Raw genomic sequence first — 21,536 nt, 5'->3', positions numbered from 1 at the left:
ATCCCCACAGCATGATGCTGCCACCACCATGCTTCATTGTGGGGATGGTGTTCTCGGGGTGATGAGAGGTGTTGGGTTTGCGCCAGACGTTTTCCTTGATGGCCAAAAAGCTCAATTTTAGCCTCATCTGACCAGAGTACCTTCTTCCATATGTTTGGGGAGTCTCCCACATGCCTTTTGGTGAACACCAAACGTGTTTGATTATTTTTTTATTTAAGCTATGGCTTTTTTCTGGCCACTCTTCCGTAAAGCCCATCTCTGTGGAGTGTACGGCTTAAAGTGGTCCTATGGACAGATACTCCAATCTCTGCTGAGGAGCTTTGCAGCTCCTTCAGGGTTATCTTTGGTCTCTTTGTTGCCCCTCTGATTAATGCCCTCCTTGCCTGGTCCGTGAGTTTTGGTGGGTGGCCCTCTCTTGGCAGATTTGTTGTGGTGCCATATTCTTTCCATAGTTTAATAATGATTTAATGGTGTTCCGTGGGATGTTCAAAGTTTCAGATATATTTTTATAACCCAACCCTGATCTGTACTTCTCCACGGCTTTGTCCCTGATCTATTTAGAGAGCTCCTTGGTCTTCATGGTGCAGCTTGCTTGGTGGTGCCCCTTGCTTAGTGGTGTTGCAGGCTCTGGGGCCTTTCAGAACAGGTGTATATATACTGATATCATGTGACAGATCATGTGACACTTAGATTGCACACAGGTGGACTTTATATAACTAATTATGTGACTTCTGAAGGTAATTGGTTGCACCAGATCTTATTTAGGGGCTTCATAGCAAAGGGGGTGAATACATATGCACCCACCATTTTTCCCTTATTTATTTCTTTGAATTTTTTGGAACAAGTTATTTTTTTAATTTCACTTCTCCAATTTGTACTATTTTGTGTATGTTTATTACATGAAATCCAAATAAAAATGCATTTAAATGACAGGTTGTAATGCAACAAAATAGGAAAAATGCCAAGGGGTATGAATACTTTACCAGGGTTTTGGTGCAGGTACAGTCGACTACCATTAGCTAACGTTAACTACCTAGCCCAAAACATATTATACAACCAATGGCTACTTTATTTTTATGTAGCTCTTTTCTGATGGGTATCACTCACAACCTGATAGGCTTCTGAACAACTCTCTGGCTCAAACTGTACTGCCCACACTCTGAGTGTGCCCCAAATGGCAACCTAGCCTATTCCCTACGTAGTGCACTACTTTTGACCAGGGTGCCATTTGGGACGTAGCCACTGACTGAGTGATTCTCATATTATTATGTGCAAGCCTGGACCAAGAGCAGAGCAGCCTGCACGAAAACCCACTCTCCTCCTCCTCCCTCCTCCTCCTCCTCCTTTCCTCCTCCTCTCTCCTCCTCCCTCCTACTACCCCCCGCTCCTCCTCCTCTCCTCCTCTCTCCTACTACCCCTACTACCCCCATCCTCCTCCTCCTTTCCTCCTCCTCCCCCCTCCTACTACCCCTACTACCCCCCTCCCCTCCTCCTCCTCCTCCCCTCCTCGCCCCCATTATCCCCCTTCCCCTCCATCAAACGTCTCTTCCTTTCCTCCCTCCCTCTCTTCCTGAATAGCTCTATCAGCCACCTCTCTCTAGCTCCTCTTCCCTCTGTTTCTGTGCCTATTCATCCCCCTCTCCCTGTCTGTCTGACCTAGTCCCTAATCTGAAATGCCGTTTCCCTCTCGATGGGTTATTTTCTAACTGTTCTCTGTCCACCTCTGGTTCAATGTATCAGACAGCAGACAGACATCTGGGAAGTGGGAGCAGCCGCAGCCCCAAATGCTGCTCCATCTGCCCCTTCCTCTAATTAACCCTGTCCCCATTTTATTTATTTCGAAAAACCAACAGCGAAGTCTAAAAGGTGTAATAATAATCATCCATCATAATCATAACAATAATAATAAACAGCACAATTATTATAAAAAATTGTATACTAACATATATGATAAGTAGTCAAAATGTTATATTATTTCTATATAATAAGATACTGTAAATAAATTACATTAATTATAATACTGTATTTAGTTTATTATTTTACTACAGCATTATTTCAAAATAATACATATTTTCTGCTTATTGTATTATGCATTTGCTTTATTTCATTTAAAAAAATACAATCTGCATGTTCAAAAAGAAAAAATGTATTGTATCAAACTTTGCCAGAACTTTAAAACTACGACACATAACTGCACATTTCTCCTAAAGGTTGCATTTCTGAGCAATTACAGCATAAATAATCATCCATGTATGGGGCAAGAAACTTTTCTAGAAACAAAACATTTCTAGAAAAGGGCAATGGTCTGTGCAGAATCACATGGAGACATTTCCTTTAAGAAAGGCCTTGCCATTTACTCAAAGCAATTTCTGAAAATCATGAAAGACAAACAAGTATAGTTCTTAAGTGTGTGTGTGTGTTTCTGCGTGCATCTGTGTTTCTCTCTGTCTGTCTGTCTGTCTGTGTGTGTGTGTGTGTGTGTGTGTGTGTGTGTGTGTGTGTGTGTGTGTGTGTGTGTGTGTGTGTGTGTGTGTGTGTGTGTGTGTGTGTCAGTCTGCATTGGTGTGGTTATGAGCTGATAAATTAGTGTCTGGGGCAGATTGTCCCCTGGGCTCCATACAGTGAGGCTGCTGCAGCAGAGAGTGTTGTTATGAAAGGCACCCAAGTGAACAGCCATTCAGAGGAGAACAGAGCACCCCTGGGGTCCACTGAAGACCTCTTCCTGGGAGGTAGCAAGTCAGAGGAAAACAGAAAATACTCATGTGGCAAAGGAAGACATTTACTTAGTGAGGAGTTATCACCTACCCTGCCACACACACACCGTATGTATACGCAGGCACCAACGCACACACAAACCTTACCCTAAACTTTAAGATTTAAAATCACCTCCCCTGCTGATATATATTCAGGACATCCTCCTTGGACATGTGGACCATCCCTTGTAAGAGTCCTGTCATATTTTACCCCTTTTGAAGACATTAACATCAATACGTCCACCCGGCCCCATACAGCCCCCTGACTGAGTGCATCTCAAATGGCACCCTGTTTCCTTTGGGAATAGGGTGCCATTTGGGACGTACCCACAGTGGAAATGGCACCTCACCGACCTGTGTGTTCTGTTCTGCCAAAGGCTTCTGGGGTGATTGTTCTTATCAAGAAAGCATCGGTCACGGATCTCATCATCACAGAGGAGAGCAGACCAGCTGAGCAGAGAGAGGTCCGGTGGAAGGCCCCACACACACTCACACAGTACGTGTATACATACACACGCCCCTCTGTCAAACCACTAATAACTTAACCCTTCTCAATCAACCCCCTTACCCATCCCTCTCCTCTCTCCCCCCCCCCTTATCATCCCTCTCCTCTCTCCCCCCTTATCCATCCCTCTCCTCTCTCCCCCCCTTATCCATCCCTCTCCTCTCTCCCCCCTTATCCATCCCTCTCCTCTCTCCCCCCCTTATCCATCCCTCTCCTCTCTCCCCCCCTTATCCATCCCTCTCCTCTCTCCCCCCCTTATCCATCCCTCTCCTCTCTCCCCCCCTTATCCATCCCTCTCCTCTCTCCCCCCTTATCCATCCCTCTCCTCTCTCCCCCCCTTATCCATCCCTCTCCTCTCTCCCCCCCTTATCCATCCCTCTCCTCTCTCCCCCCTTATCCATCCCTCTCCTCTCTCCCCCCCTTATCCATCCCTCTCCTCTCTCCCCCCCTTATCATCCCTCTCCTCTCCCCCCCCCTTATCCATCCCTCTCCTCTATCCCCCCTATCCATCCCTCTCTCCCCCCTTATCCATCCCTCTCTCCCCCATCCATCCCTCTCTCCCCCCCTTATCCATCCCTCTCTCCCCCCTCATCCATCCCTCTCTCCCCCCTTATCCATTCCTCTCTCCCCCCTTATCAACCCTGTCTCCCCCCTTATCAACCCCCCTCCCCATTCCTCTCTCTCCTCCTTTCCTCCTCTCTTGTCCACTACTCTACCTCTCTCCCTACTTTAACCAACCAGTGAGCTGCTGTGTTCCCACTGTGTGCTCCCTCTGTGTGCTCCCTCTGTGTGCTCCCTCTGTGTGCTCCCTCTGTGTGTTCCCACTGTGTGTTCCCACTGTGTGCTCCCACTGTGTGCTCCACTTCTTCCTAACATATTGATGATCTTTTGTTGGAAAACCGTGCAAGTAACAGAACACCTTGGTTTGCGTCCCAAATGGCACCCTATTCCCTACATAGTGCACTACGTTTGACCAGGCCCCTGAGTAGTGTAATATATAGGAAATAGGCTTCCATTTGGGACGCAGCCATGATGATCTGAGAAATTCTCTTTTTGGTAAAGAAGATCAGTGTAAAATCCTCCTGTTTTTAATGTGGACTTGTGATCCTTTCCAACGAGGACAGGACTGTGTTAGATGGTGGGCGATTAACACAACAGTGAATACATCTTTAAGCCTTTCAACATCACAACCTCAGAGTAGCACACACAGCAGTAGTCACAGACCAAGATTGGAGATCATGTGAAAGCCATTTAACCACTGACCTGAGACACCTGCAGAGCCCTAATATATTTAAGCAATAAGGCCTGAGGGGGTGTGGTATACAGCCTTATTGCTATTATAAACTGGTTACCAACGTAATTAGAGCAGTAAAAATTAATGTTTTGTTATACCACGGCTGTCAGCCAATCAGCGATCAGGGCTCGAACCACCCAGTTTATAAATCTCCCTATATCTTTGGCTCTGGGCTCTCTGGTCCCCCATGTTCACTTTACACTGTACTGATAAAGAGAGAACAGAGGATTTACCACTGTGTAATTCAACTGTAGTCTTTTCTTTGTAATTAACTCACACTTTATATATGGGATGCATCCTGCGTTACTGTACTGTAGCTAACTAAATATTTTAGGAAGAACATGTTGGATGAGGCAAACCCATTATGGTACAGCAACAAGGATGGGAAGTTATTTGCAATGCTTTCTTTAAACATCTTTGTCAGTTGATATAAAAAATTGTCAGTTGATATCAATTGTCGGTTGATATAAAAAATAAATAACATTATTTCAAATTGACAGCAGCTAAACTGATTACCACCATAAATCTTTGCGTCGGAGGCGTGTCATCATATTGCCAACACTCAAGTAAATGTCATGCCCTGAAAGATTAAACAAGTGTAAAAATGTGTTTGACGCAAAGCAAAAAAAAAGTATTTCGCCTTAAACATAGCTCTCTTCTGCCCTCTAGTCACACAAAGCAAGACACGTTATTCAAAAGGGTGATTTTAGAAAGTTACTGTTGTTAGTGTAGTTGTCTTAGGCTACATTAACAGCTAAAAGTAAACCATTAAACTAAAGCACAGTAATTAGCTGTAAAAAAATATATATATTATATAGTTTCCTCTAAATCTTGTAGTTTCTTTCAATGTTCTGATTTTTTTTACACACAGCTCTAAAGTCTGAATATGGCTTTTGACCAAGTAATAACTGAACTTATCCAAAAACAAATGCTCATTTTTGTTTTGCTAGTGTGCTCTACTGAACATGGCCCAGAGTTGAATCAGTCCAATCAGAATGAAAGTAGCAGTAAACAATATGTACAACACAGTACAGTTAGTTACTAACTACATCAGATGAAATCAAATGTACTGATTGTAAGTCGCTCTGGATAAGAGCTTCTGCCAAATGCTTAAAATGTAATAACAATTAGGTAGAGTACAGGTGAGTCAGTTCTTCACTCAGCCCGAGGGTCACAGTGAGTTTCCCCCTATTAGACACTGACAACTGGGGAGCGGTGAAAGCCACCGCCGTAACAGAACCTGCTCCTTTCCATGACCCAACAATAGTTTTAGAAGGTTATTTCCAGCCAGGGCATAGTAGTCTTTATCTCCTTCATGTGCACGTTCACCATTTGTGTCTGCCTTGATTTCAATGTGAGGCTCTCGTCCCTTTTGAAAGGATAATGAAATTGTAAACAAATTCCAAAAGAGTTCAGTTGTGTTTCTCATGATCAAATGTTCCCTCTTCCTTTGCCAACGTCCTCCTCCTAAACCCATGTCATCCTCTACACGCTCAACCTCACACATAATCTAATGTGTCTATACATTTGAGCTTCCCTAACCAAAGCCTCGTCTCAAGATGCTCTTACACACACACACACAAACTCTCACCACACACACACAGGATATTTCCCCCATGCAATAAAGATACAAATTGGCTCACGAGCACAACAAATCACATTGTGATTACTGCACTGGCCTAAACACTCATCATCTTGATACAGTTAACAGAGGGGATGAGGGAGGAAAAAGGGTCTGTGTGTGTGTGTGTGTGTGTGTGTGTGTGTGTGTGTGTGTGTGTGTGTGTGTGTGTGTGTGTGTGTGTGTGTGTGTGTGTGTGTGTGTGTGTGTGTGTGTGTGTGTGTGTGTGTGTGTGTGTGTGTGTGTGTGTGTGTGTGTGTGTGTGTGTGTGGGGGGGGGCTGTCAGCATGGTGGGACTGAGCGCTAAAAGAAGAGACTGGATTACATCTTGGCAGGAGCTTACTGTAAAACCTGTGTTCTCCCAGCTTACAGCTCATCCAGAGAAACAGAAACACACACTCACAGTGCCACATTTGATTTGAAGGGTTCTTTCTTAGTTTTTTGTTTTTGTTTTTTTTTGACAGTACTTATGTTTATTTATATTTCTGCATTTCCAGAAGAAACACAAGGTTTGTAATTATCTTAACTTTAGATTTTTGCATCAAATTCAGTTGAAAATAAAAGCCTTAGTTAGTCCTCAACATTTTTGCATCACATAAAATCAAACAAATCATTGTTAGGCAATCACATGCAGTGAACATGGTATTACGTTTTATCTCAATCTGAACGATCACTGATAATACACAGTAGTGGTCTATAGTACATTATCACAGATGCTATAGTTCAGCAAGTTCAATGTCAATTTCTAGCTCACTTCCATGGCTTTGCATACCACCTGTCACGCCCTGACTCAGGGGACGCTTATATGTTGTGTCAGGGTGTGTATATTCCTTGTTGTGCTTTGTCTATGTTGTCGATCTAGTATGTGTGGATCTATGTTGGCCGGTGTGGTTCCCAATCAGAGGCAGCTGTCGCTCGTTGTCTCTGATTGGGGACCATACTTAGGCAGCCTATTGGCACTGTCTAGTTGTGGGATCTTGTTCCGTGTAAGGTTTGTTTTCTGTACTACCTTGGACTTCACGTTTCGTTTCCTTTATTGTTTGGTCGTGGTGTTTATTCAGTTAAAATAAAGATGTATGCATATCACGCTGCGCCTTGGTCTGACCCGTCCTTCAACATACGTGACACCACCCTCCATCCCGCTGCTGGCTTGCTTCTGAAACTAAGCAGGGTCGTTCCTGATCGGTTCTTAGATGGGAGACCAGATGCTGCTGGAAGTGGTGTTGGCGGGCCAGTAGGGAGCACTCTTCTCTGTTCTAAGGAGAGCCCAATGCCCTAGGGCAGTGAAGGGGACATTACCCTGCGTAGGGTGCCGCCATCTTTCGGATAGGACGTTAAACGGTGTCCTGACTCTCTGTGGTCATTAAAAATCCCATAAGTAGGGGTGTTAACCCCAGTGTCATGGCTAAACTCCCAACCTGGCCCAATTCCATCATGGCCACCTAATCTTCCCCTCATATATCACTCCTCACCTGATGGTTGCTGTGCATCACCCAGGTGGTTGCCGCACATTGGTGGTAGATGAGGTGAGTTTCCCCCTTACTATGTGAAGCACTTTGAGTACCTCAGTTGGTAGAAAATCACTATATAAATCCAATCAATGTACTATTATTAAATCTGGTTTGCAAGCTAAGACAATGCGGGATGGCAGCGTGGATTAAGATCTTGTTATAGAAGAGCATCATTCTGAAGTGGAGGGTTCTGCTTTATTAAAATAAAACCCTGCTGGAATAGAGACATCCGGACGGTGATGATCATTGTGCAGGGCTGCCATCACAACTCTACTCTCAGAGCCAACATGTTGCCTCTTTTCCATTGAAACTTAATTAGTGGGTTCAGAAACACAGACTGGGCTGCCTCTGCCTGGACACAGGACAGGAGTGGTCCGTTCAAAATATAGAGCTTTTCATACACGACGCGCACACACACAGATGTAGGATCTTAATTTGAGCCAGTTTGCTACAGCAGGAAAATAATCCTGCAGCAACAGGAAATGTTAATTATTATGTGGTTTATAATTAATGGAAATGTCTTGTAGGGGTTGATACTAGGCTTGGGCGGTATACCGTATATAACATATGCCGAGGTATTTGGAAATAGCCATAGGATGGTATTTCAACACCGTCAATAACATTGAAACAATTTCTTTGAAGTTTTTCAATACATTTCAATATTTGTAGCTACTTTTTAAGTAAATACCTGCAGTCAACTTGTGCAATACGTTAGGAGATAAAGAACATTGCATTCTTCATTTCACCTGTCAAATTATTCTGAAGCTTCCGGTAGTCCCCAGTCGTGTTGTTGGTTTACAAGAACACAATGACGAGAGACCGGAGCCTTGTGAGTCACTCACTGTTGTGCAGCCAGGTGATCTAGTTACAGTCACAACTAAATGTTTGCCACCTTATAACTATTAAGTCACCTGTCTAAAATGTGCTAAATGCTCTGCAGTTGTGCATTTGGTTTGCTAATTTAGTAGCTAGTTAGCTATCATGCTAAGTGGTTAGCTTCTTCCAAAATCAAGCATTCACTTGGTAACAGCAGAGAATCCCCTCCTGGATCAAGAGCCTTGCTGGCTAATATTTGTTTTGTGCGTGCAGCAAACTGTGAGTAGCATTTTTTTGTCACTTCTATAGTTTAGGTCAGAAACAGTACAAAATGTTTGCAATGCGCTTGTTAGCATTTAGTTAGCATTCTCTATGGGATTTTACATGTACTTGTTAACAATGCTAACCTTCGGATTGCAGAGTATCAGTGGGGTTCAGTGCCAGTGTTACCGAATATCCCAGTATGGCAGAAGGTCGGTATGAAGAGATAAGACAACCTGGATACCGCCCAAGTCTAGTTGATACATTTTACGTTAGGGCAAATCAAGTCTGACATTTTTAAGTGGAAATCACAAACTTTAGAAGCCTTTTTAAACCTTGAATACACTACAAGTTTGCATGTCCTGCTGTGCAGGAAAATTCTCAACAATAAAAGAGTGATCAAATTAAGAGTGATCAATACATATCGTATCTATACACAGTAGGGCTGGGAATTGCCAGGGACCTCACGATACGATATTATCACGATACTTAGGTGCCAATATGATATGTATTGCGATTCTTACAATTCTATATGTATTGCGATTCGATACTGTGATTTTATTGCGATTCGATGTTCCAAACATATTGCTCACCAAATGTCTGCTGCTGAGGGACAAGAGGGAGCCATGAGAAAACGAGTTTAGATCAGTCATGGAAATAAGTGTTGAAAACAAATTGGCTCCCTTTTTATAAAGAAGATGGAGAACAAGCTATGAAGGAAAAATCCTGGAGTTTTGGTGCAGGCCCAGCCAACTAGTGCAAAACTAATAATGTGGTATTGTCAAAACAATACGATATATCGTCCAATTACACCCCCCCCCCCCCCCATCACTACTACACAAGTGTAGTCATATACACACACACGGGCATGAACACTCAAACACACACAGACAGAGGCGGGAACACACACACAGGCATGCACGCGCACACACACACACACACTTTCTTCCAGGGTCACTCTCACCTTGCCCCTTGACTACTTAGATGAAGTGCTCAATTAAGCATAGCTTGTTTAGCTGATTTCTCTTCCAGGTCTGTTATTGTTGCCATGTGCTGTATTATGTATGTATTCCTTCACTTTTCTATTACAGAGGAATTCACTGAGATGGTCTCACTGTTTATTTTACATCTGTTCTCTTTTCCCATGTACATTACCGGTACAATTTCTTCTGAATGGAATATATTATTTTAAAAAGCCACAAAGATGAACTATTTTCATTGAATAAGAATTTGACCTCTACTTTCCGACAGTCACATCACCCCAGCACTATATGTCTGTCGCTAGGTTTCTATCCAATTAGCGGCTGATTTTCATGTGAATATTCTAAAATCTGCATAAAGAAAATGTGCATTTTCCCACCAGGGGTGTTTCCACCAAACGGACTTGTCGTGGATAAAAATCAGTGCGTGATGAAAGTAGTGCACACAAAATGTACTTTTTCGGTTAAGTTTCCATGTACTGAATAAAAATCTAAAAGTTCAATGTGTTTCCATTGCATTTTCAACTCTACCGATAGTTTTGTCACAAAGAATGTTGAGTTAAAAAGCAAACGTGCTTACTCTGGTCTAGCCAACAGCTATGGCATCAAATCAGCCTCTAAAGTCGCTGTCGAGCAAGATTAAACATCATTGAGCAAGCAAACAGACGAGAGCGCAGAGGATGGGCCCCGCAAGCAGAGGATGGGTCTCGCGAGTGCACAGGCAGCGGGGGCCTGCGCAAAATATTAAATAGAGAACAGAGATTTCTCTTTTGTTTTGCAGAGATACTTACTACATTTTTACATTTTAGTCATTTTAGCATGTCAAGACTCAGAAATTACTGTGCTCTCACAAATACACCACAATCCCACATGGATTTCTCCTCTCACACCAAAAAATATTGCTCTCGCAACTGCAATCTTTTACTATCATTTTATTACAGGTGAAAATTCTCGGCAGTGAACATGGTCGTCACTAGTTAACACAGCCGCAAAGTCATTATTTTTATGGCTAAACCATGTCTATTTCTACAATTTGTGACCCGTTTCAGAAAGCTGGGCATATGACCGAGGTCACTACTTCACAAGAGGCATTTTAATGTAATAAAAGTTATCAAAATGCATTTCTTGGGCAGAAATGTCTTCATGAACATGAACTTTCATGTGCGTTAATAAAAGGCTTGTATGTCATCTGTAATTATGAATAAAATTGTTAAATTATGAGCATAGTTGGTTTACCTAGGGTAAAAAAAAATCTGGAACTTTCCTGCTAGCCATGATTGGCTGACATAATGGATGGACTGGACATGCCGAGAGATGAGTTCTGATTGGTCTGCCATGTCGCAGGCGTCTGTACAGTGGGGAAAAAAGTATTTAGTCAGCCACCAACTGTGCAAGTTCTCCCACTTAAAAAGATGAGAGAGGCCTGTAATTTTCATCATAGGTACACGTCAACTATGACAGACAAAATGAGAAAAAAAATCCAGAAAATCACATTGTAGGATTTTTAATGAATTTATTTGCAAATTATGGTGGAAAATAAGTATTTGGTCAATAACAAAAGTTTCTCAATACTTTGTTATATACCCTTTGTTGGCAATGACACTGGTCAAACGTTTTCTGTAAGTCTTCACAAGGTTTTCACACACTGTTGCTGGTATTTTGGCCCATTCCTCCATGCAGATCTCCTCTAGAGCAGTGATGTTTTGGGGCTGTCGCTGGGCAACACGGACTTTCAACTCCCTCCAAAGATTTTCTATGGGGTTGAGATCTGGAGACTGGCTAGACCACTCCAGGACCTTGAAATGCTTCTTACGAAGCCACTCCTTCGTTGCCCGGGCGGTGTGTTTGGGATCATTGTCATGCTGAAAGACCCAGCCACGTTTCATCTTCAATGCCCTTGCTGATGGAAGGAGGTTTTCACTCAAAATCTCACGATACATGGCCCCATTCATTCTTTCCTTTACACGGATCAGTCGTCAATGTCCCTTTGCAGAAAAACAGCCCCAAAGCATGATGTTTCCACCCCCATGCTTCACAGTAGGTATGGTGTTCTTTGGATGCAACTCAGCATTCTTTGTCCTCCAAACACGACGAGTTGAGTTTTTACCAAAAAGTTCTATTTTGGTTTCATCTGACCATATGACATTCTCCCAATCCTCTTCTGGATCATCCAAATGCACTCTAGCAAACTTCAGACGGGCCTGGACATGTACTGGCTTAAGCAGGGGGACACGTCTGGCACTGCAGGATTTGAGTCCCTGGTGGCGTAGTGTGTTACTGATGGTAGGCTTTGTTACGTTGGTCCCAGCTCTCTGCAGGTCATTCACTAGGTCCCCCCGTGTGGTTCTGGGATTTTTGCTCACCGTTCTTGTGATCATTTTGACCCCACGGGGTGAGATCTTGCGTGGAGCCCCAGATCGAGGGAGATTATCAGTGGTCTTGTATGTCTTCCATTTCCTAATAATTGCTCCCACAGTTGATTTCTTCAAACCAAGCTGCTTACCTATTGCAGATTCAGTCTTCCCAGCCTGGTGCAGGTCTACAATTTTGTTTCTGGTGTCCTTTGACAGCTCTTTGGTCTTGGCTATAGTGGAGTTTGGAGTGTGACTGTTTGAGGTTGTGGACAGGTGTCTTTTATACTGATAACAAGTTCAAACAGGTGCCATTAATACAGGTAACGAGTGGAGGACAGAGGAGCCTCTTAAAGAAGAAGTTATAGGTCTGTGAGAGCCAGAAATCTTGCTTGTTTGTAGGTGACCAAATACTTATTTTCCACCATAATTTGCAAATAAATTCATTAAAAATCCTACAATGTGATTTTCTGGAAAAAAAATTCTCAATTTGTCTGTCATAGTTGACGTGTACCTATGATGAAAATTACAGGCCTCTCTCATCTTTTTAAGTGGGAGAACTTGCACAATTGGTGGCTGACTAAATACTTTTTTCCCCCACTGTATATAACATGAGCTGCTCAGATAATCCTTGCTACTGCAGATTTTTTTCAAGATATAGCCATGGAGCACTGCAAAAGTGTTGCTACTGCTCTCAACATTGCTGCCCTGAATTTAGCAGGCGCTTTCGACAAAGATCAGTGGGAAAAAGTTGTGATGGACTACTTTCTGGAGGACGATTGTGCCATGCTGACTCTCTCTGACTGAAAATGAATCAGATGACTAGATTGTAGAGTCTTCTGATGACAGGGGAATAAATAGAGTTGACTGAGTTTTGAAATCAGTGGAATGCCCGGTGGAAGCAGAGTATGAGAAGGAGATGGTGAAAATTAGGCAGTTTGAATGCAAATGCAGAGGGAATCGAAAAGAGAACACAGAAGAAGGCTGTTGTATAAAACAGCTGTCTCAGGATTACATCTTAAAACTAAGGGCAACCATGGCCTTCATCCATGTATAGGGGTAAGAGTCTAGCTACATTTTCCGATATTATATGTTTCTCATTTTGTCAAAGTCGTTTTCATTGCAAGTTAAAGTGTACTGTTAGCTAGCTAGCTAACGATAGCTACTACTTTCACCATTTAGTCTTCAAATCTTTGGTTGTTTACTACACTACCTTACTCACACTGTTTAGCACATGACCTCACATGTGTACCTTAAAGAGATGGGTGGGGCTAAGGCTTAAGAGGGTGTGAACGATGCTGAATGGGTGTAAACAATGAAGTGTAAAAACTGAACCCAAAAGGTGCCAAGACTTGAGAGAGAGCAACTTGACAAATTCACAGTGACTATTGTTAGTGGACAATTTGATGCTTTAAAATACCTTTTTTACACACTTGAACCATGTTTCTTTGCTTACTGTTCTAAAAAAAAATTAATTCCGATTTATTTTTTTATATGGTATGACTTTACTCGCATAAAAACTGTGGATGGTAACAGTTTTAATGCGAGTAAAGTCATTGACTGAGAGAACATCCAAGTACATATTCAGAATATTACCTAAAACGTTGTCAATATACATGTTACTCCCGAGTGGCGCAGTGGTCTAAGGCACTGCATCGCCGTGCTAGCTGTGCCACTAGAGATCCTGGTTCGAGTCCAGGCTCTGTCGCAGCCGGCCGCGACCGGGAGACCCATGGGCGGCGCACAAGGTAGGGGAGGGTTTGGCCGGCAGGGATGTGGGTTCGTTTCCCACGGGGGGCCAATATGGAAAAAAGAAAAAGAAAAAAAAAACGTGTATGCATTCACTAACTGTAAGTCGCTCTGGATAAGAGCGTCTGCTAAATGACTACAATGTAATGTTACAACCACAGACTGGCTGCACTGCCCTCAACTCATTGTAATAATTGGTAAATGAGACTAGCAATAGTCCAGGCACAGCCTCCCATGTCGAACAATCATAATTATCCTGCTAATTCTGCTCCTAGCATAACACTGCAATTATCCTTACTGCTCACAGCAACCTAACGTGCATGATTGATGGCCTGTGTGTGCATATTTACTGCGATCTAGAACTCTTTAGTGATCACAATAGAGACGTTTCCTCCTACACACTGTGTCCTCCGCTCCCCCACTCAGTCAGTGACCTAGTTCCATAAATCATGTTATTAAGATAACGTCAGCAGCTGGTCTGAGGGTTGTACATTACAGCACTGACTAAAATCGCCACTAGCCCACCCAACCACTCTCTCCTCACACAAACTGCTTATTAACAGGTAGCCTACAGTCCTCATTTATGCAAACATAAGATATCTATCAAATGGCACAATATCTCCTTTGAGACAAATTAACAACCAATTTACTGCAAAAAATGTTTCGCTATAAATCATGACACAGAAACAAAATTTCCCAAACAATAACATCAGTACGTCTCACATCCAAGACGGCATGAGTTGGTATTTTTACTTAAAAACATGCAGTATTTCAGCTTTGCCCATTTTAGCTGGATATTATACCTATAAGACCACTAGGATGTATCAGATCTTTTTTAGGAAGCACAGGGTCCATGGGTCCATGCTACATTTGTTCACATTACACTTCAAGCCTGGTTGCAGTCAACTTTTTCCCGCCCATTCTAAAATCTAAATGAGGGAGTTTGTCAATTACCCTAGGCTACACACAACCAAATGGCCCCCTATTTGGTCATGTGGTGCACTACTTTTGACCAGGGCCTATGGGACTCCAGTCAAAAGTAGTGCACTATATAGAGCTCCACAGTGGAGGTGTCATAATACCCATAAAACCTAGCGGTCAAACAGGGAAATGGTTCCAATCGTTTTTCCACCATACATTTTTCCCATAGGGAATTTTAGAAACACTTAAAAATAAGGGCTGTGTTTCGTGTAGGGTTACCCTGGCATGACGTTTTGATAACCATGTAAATCTCTCTCAGACAAGGTGACTTTTAACTATATATATATATATATATATATATATATATATATATATATATATATAGATAGATAGATAGTTAAAAGTCACCTTATCTGTATATGCGCCTCTATTTACTCTCAGATTCGAAAATGCTAATCAGGGTCAAAGTAGACATCATGCAAAACTACAAATCCCTGTAAGCTCCTGCACGTCATCTCTAGCTGACACCTTTGCTAACAGATATTGTGTCAATTTAAAACTTGCACAAGACAGTTCACAGAATTGTCAATTTAAAGAAATGTAGCCAATTTATTAATTACTAAATTTAGCTAACATTAGATATTTAATCCAGAGATTCTTTATTTTGCTTCGATTCGGCAGTGTCGTCCAGATCATCAAGGCATTTGTAGTTTTTTATGATAGCCACATTAGCAGCTAATTAGCATTTCATTATTTTATTTTATTTTATTTATTTATTTATTTTTTTGGGGGGGTTGGGTATATACAGGCGAATATATTGATAAAAGTCACCTTGTCCTGGAGAGATTTACACAGTTATCAAAACATCACGCCAGGGTAAGCCTACATTAAACACAATCCTTATTTTAAGTGTTTCTAAAATTCCGTATGGGAAAAATTAAATGGTGGAAAAACTATTGGAACCATTTCCCTGTTTGACCGCTAGGTTTTATGGGTATTATGACTCACACTGTGGTACTCTATAGGGAATAGGGTGCCATTTGGGACACAACCAGAGTCAACAGAGTAACATGCAATAGAATGGCTGCTTCATAAAGGAAGAACATCAGAACACTTTGTAGTCTGGACATCTAATCATCTGTAGATGGCATTCACACAATGTGGTGTTTGTTAGACAAGTCTTTCAGAACTATGTTGATGGTGTGTCATATGCCTCAGTAAGACACAGACACACACACACACACACACACACACACACGAAAATACATATAATACATCACATCCTTCAAGACTGTCATGCTTAATTTTCACCCAGCCATCCACAACCCTACTGACATCTGTCTGTCAAATAAATCTGTTCAGAAACGTAAATATCTCCTCTTCCTCCCTGAGCCGAAACACCCCCCACTCGACTGTCTGTGACCATTCTGAAGGATGTACCTCTCCCCGCCCTCTCTGTCTGAGAAACACAGTCTAGCGAAGCGCTTTGGGGGGTTCGGAGGGAAGGGGGTTGATTTAGAGAAAGAGCGAAGCAGCACCCATTCCAAAATCAACATTACTTCAAACATGAGGTCATCTAAACATCTGTCTACAGCATGTCCGCCGGGAGTTCAATCAAAGCGCCCGCTTAAACATGTACAATTGTTTCTGGAAATAAATATTAGGCCTAATTCAGCTCTGATTGTGGCAGCCAATCCAATCGCGGGCCGGGTCCCGTCTGGAACTGGAAGGAAAGAGAACGCTCATTTGTAGCGACCATCTCTCTCTCTGTCAGTTGAACGATACTCAGACTTCCACCACTCACTCTGTTTATTATATTGATGATATTTTCCCTCTGTTTCTTCCTCTTCTTTATTTAAGCTAAGTGGGATTTATTTGTTCAAATGCCGCCTCATCTTAGGTTCACAGTTTAAAACCAATTAAAATTAAGAGAGTTGGAGTTCGTTTTAAACGAGGTTCTGACAGTCTACTACACAGACGTCGTCGGGGACCGTATGTAATCATACTTAGGGCGTCTGTCTAGTATCGACACACTCCGTTTTCTAGGGAAGGGTTGGTTTACTCAGCCACTAACGAAAAACAACAAATGTTATGAAGTTCCATTGTCAGGTGGGAAGGAAAAGGAAATAATCAATACTAGAATAACAAAATGGCAGCTGATATTTTTTTCCTTCAGACATACGAGTAGTTATACAATATTCACTTCTGGGGGCACCTTGGGGGGCAACATTGCTACTTCTGTTATAACATCAATATTTGATATATAATATTATCAGTAGTTCTCACATCATACATTTGCATTACTTCAAGTCAGACAAAAGTCAATGTAATTTTGCAGTTTGTACAACCACACAATGATCCTGCACAAACATATAGCTATGCTATAGACATGAACTTAGTGTCAATTTTGAAAGGCCAAACTCTCAGCTTTTAAGAATCAGCAGAAAGTTGTCCTGTATCCTCATCTGTTGTGAAAAGTGAAAGAGTAGGTTACTGCTGCCCCCTTGTGGTGTGAAGACTTAATTGAAACCATGCCACTTCTAGTTGCCAGAACTTTGGCGACTAGTAGTATTTTCTTTAATGTCAATGTGTAGTTCATACATCTATGAGCAGAATTACCTCAATTAGCCACGAAATCCCTACTTTGAAAGCAACTGTTTTTCTGGAAGCTATAATGCGCCATTTATATAATTATGTGACGTAATAAGCAATTTTAGGGGACCACCTTTGGCTAGTGAGTGCTACTTTCAGAACTACTGGCTAAAAAAGTATACAAAATTACCAGATCCCTTTAAGTCAATCTACAGCAGGGCTCACTAACCCGGTTCCTGGAGAGCTACCTTTGGCCTCCTGTAGGTTTTCACTCCAACCCCAGTTGTAACTAACCTTATTCAGTTTATCAACCAACTAATTATTACAATCAGGTGTGCTATATTAGGGTTGGAGTGAAAATCTACAGGGCGGTAGCTCTTCAGGGACAGTATTTATTAAATACATCTCCCCAGTAGCCTACATAAAAATGTGTCAGGGATTACACAATAAAGCCAATTACTTATTTCCATTGTGGTCCCTTAAAGTGCATGGTACAATAGCCAATAGTTTCACTGTATCCTTTTTAGACTAGAGGCACAGTTTGGAGAACAACCAATCAGAATAAACCCAAGTGTTGTCAAGCACTCAGGACAACATGGAGGAATCTAAGTTGTACATGATACAGTGAATCAATGAATGTATAGAAACTAACCACATTACTCAGTCACTATATAAACCTAAGAGGGGCTGATCTCTGTCCGAGCGTTGACCTCAGCCTCCAAAAGGTCAACATAACCAAAGCTTGTCCAGACTGAATAGACAGCCAAGAGTACCAAAGTCCACACGCATGCAGATTGCAAAGAGTACCAAAGCCAAGACAGATTGTATAGAGCACCAAAGCCAAGACAGATTGTGTAGAGCACCAAAGCCAATAAAGATTGTGTAGAGCACCAAAGCCAAGACAAATTGTGTAGAGCACCAAAGCCAAGACAGATTGTATAGAGCACCAAAGCCAAGACAGATTGTGTAGAGCACCAAAGCCAAGACAGATGGTAAAGAGCACCAAAGCCAAGACAGATGGTAAAGAGCACCAAAGCCAAGGCAGATGGTAAAGAGCACCAAAGCCAAGGCAGATGGTAAAGAGCACCAAAGCCAAGGCAGATGGTAAAGAGCACCAAAGCCAAGGCAGATGGTAAAGAGCACCAAAGCCAAGGCAGATGGTAAAGAGCACCAAAGCCAAGGCAGATGGTAAAGCGCACCAAAGCCAAGACAGATTGTATAGAGCACCAAAGCCAAGGCAGATTGTGTAGAGTACCAAAGCCAAGGCAGATTGTATAGAGCACCAAAGCCAAGACAGATTGTATAGAGCACCAAAGCCAAGACAGATTGTGTAGAGTACCAAAGCCAAGACAGATTGTGTAGAGTACCAAAGCCAAGGCAGATTGTATAGAGCACCAAAGCCAAGACAGATGGTAAAGAGCACCAAAGCCAAGGCAGATGGTAAAGAGCACCAAAGCCAAGGCAGATGGTAAAGAGCACCAAAGCCAAGGCAGATTGTAGAGCACCAAAGCCAAGGCAGATTGACTAAATGTATTGTATACACCACACACCTCCTCTGGGTCTGTGACCGGGCCGGTTTGCACATAAATTAACACTGATCTCTGCTCCAACCTCGTTAACAAGGAAGTCAGGACGCTAACGACACTCACGGGAGGCACACACACACACACCGTGGTCACACACACACACACCGTAGTCACACACACACCTTGGTCTCACACACACACACCGTGGTCTCACACACACACACACACACACCGTGGTCACACACACTCTCTGTGGTCACACACACTCTCTGTGGTCACACACACTCTCTGTGGTCACACACACACCGTGGTCACACACACACATCGTGGTCACACACACACACCGTGGTCACACACACCATGGTCCCACACACCATGGTCCCACACACACACCATGGTCACACACACACCGGGATCACACACACACCGTGATCACACACACACACACACACACACATACACACCGTGGTCACACACACTGCAGTTAGGGAGGATTACGGAAGGTGAGAAGGGGAAACACTGAGGTCATTCTACTCAAGGTGCAGCAGTGCAGCCTCCTAGAGTCCAGCTCCTGGCTTACTAAGTCCTCTAGCTACATGGAGGATAGTGACAGGACTCCAGCCCCTGGGCGAAGGAGGCCCGGCCAGGCAGGACAGGGTCCCTAAGGCAACGTTTTCCAAACTCAGATCTGGGGACCCCAACAGGTGCACATTTCGTTTTTTGCCCTAGCACAACACAGCTGATTTGAATAATTGACTCATCATCATCGAGCTTTGATTATTTCAATCAGCTGTGTAATGCTAGGGCAAAAAATGAAATTTGCAGCTTTGGGGTCGCCAGGACTGAAAACGCTTCCCTACGAGTTAGTGAGTTTTGTGCAGGGAGAGCGACATGGCAGTGATGCTGGAGTATACATAAGACTTAATTTGTTATAAAACAGAGAGGAGAGGAAGAGCCGGCCCTGCTTCTTCATGACTGAGAGGCTCCACACTAGCTGGACCCTGTTTTCCCTCTGGTTGGCTACTTTATTAACAGCCTGTCCTCTTCTGGTAGGCTACTGTATTAACGGGCTGGGGCCCCGTCTGTCCTCTGGTAGGCTACTGTATTAACGGGCTGGGGCCCCATCTGTCCTCTGGTAGGCTACTGTATTAACGGGCTGGGGCCCCGTCTGTCCTCTGGTAGGCTACTGTATTAACGGGCTGGGCCCCGTCTGTCCTCTGGTAGGCTACTGTATTAACGGGCTGGGGCCCCGTCTGTCCTCTGGTAGGCTACTGTATTAACGGGCTGGGCCCCATCTGTCCTCTGGTAGGCTACTGTATTAACGGGCTGGGGCCCCGTCTGTCCTCTGGTAGGCTACTGTATTAACGGGCTGGGCCCCATCTGTCCTCTGGTAGGCTACTGTATTAACGGGCTGGGGCCCCATCTGTCCTCTGGTAGGCTACTGTATTAACGGGCTGGGGCCCCGTCTGTCCTCTGGTAGGCTACTGTATTAACAGGCTGGGGCCCCGTCTGTCCTCTGGTAGGCTACTGTATTAACAGGCTGGGGCCCCGTCTGTCCTCTGGTAGGCTACTGTATTAACAGGCTGGGGCCCCATCTGTCCTCTGGTAGGCTACTGTATTAACGGGCTGGGGCCCCATCTGTCCTCTGGTAGGCTACTGTATTAACGGGCTGGGGCCCCGTCTGTCCTCTGGTAGGCTACTGTATTAACAGGCTGGGGCCCCATCTGTCCTCTGGTAGGCTACTATAATAACGGCCTGGCCATCAAATGATCTGATCATTATTGGTAGGTACAGATAACTCATTCTTCCATGTCATGAGATGTTACATTGAACATACAGCAATGCAACATATGCTAGGGGGCCTCGCAAGCGCACATTTTCATAAACCAGCCAGCAGCCTATGATTGTAGACCTACAGTCTAGGAGAAGGAATTCGGGAAAGAGGAACAAAACAACTATTCAGATAGACATTGTGGAAGGTGATATTTCCACGGAAACAGACATTTCTACAGCAGGCATGTTCGATAAAAACTTAATCAAGCGCAGCCGCTCATTCATTTGAATCAACCCATATTAGACAATCTTTGATAAACAAAATTGTTACAAAGTCTAGTCTTACCTGCTGATCCACCGGCAATGATCTGGTGAAAAGCCTCCCGTAATAACCCTTGCTTTTTGGGGGAAGTCATTTTCTTATTTCTCACAAGGCTACCTGCAAAAGCAAGCACACCTGTATCAACATGAGTTCACTGCCTAAACGCTATTCATGCCGTCAAATGGATCAAGATTAGATTATGTATTTATTATTATGTTTATTAGATTATCAAGAGCCGCTCGAGAAAATCTAAATCGGTTGTTGAATATATGCCTAATTCAACATAGGGAACTGTGTCAATTCGATATGCAACCGGTAGCTAATTGCATGACCAGTCTTTTGTCAGGGGAAGGCTACTTTGTTTCGCAGCCGAGGTAGGTAGGCACAGCACAGGAGGCAAAATTACTAATAGATGCAGGATTTATTAAATAAAGGTGCAGAGCGTTATCATCATCGACTACTGCGTTCATGTGCTCACGTGCCTGTACTGTTACCCCTCTCATCGGTAACTCTCGAACTAACTGACTTGTGTCAGGAAGCTCGCGCTATTGGAATATAGGC

At 43.2% G+C, this 21,536-nt stretch overlaps 1 protein-coding gene across 1 annotated transcript in view; it reads right to left on the bottom strand.

The window, feature by feature from the left end:
- LOC311102990 (mitochondrial 2-oxodicarboxylate carrier-like) overlaps positions 1-21,069 on the bottom strand; it is a gene marked incomplete at both ends in the record, with an annotated part of 231,889 nt that extends 210,820 nt beyond the window's left edge. The window contains one exon of the mRNA XM_084144490.1: positions 21,000-21,069. Coding sequence (XP_084000616.1) covers positions 21,000-21,069 — 70 coding nt within the window. The remainder of the gene's footprint in view (positions 1-20,999) is intronic.
- Positions 21,070-21,536: the final 467 nt, after the last annotated feature.

This window comes from Coregonus lavaretus (assembly GCF_964263955.1).
Source record: "Coregonus lavaretus genome assembly, chromosome: 27".
NCBI classification, from domain to species: domain Eukaryota; kingdom Metazoa; phylum Chordata; class Actinopteri; order Salmoniformes; family Salmonidae; genus Coregonus; species Coregonus lavaretus.
Note: the sequence above shows the minus strand (reverse complement) of the source record. Positions and strands in the feature narration are given on the sequence as shown.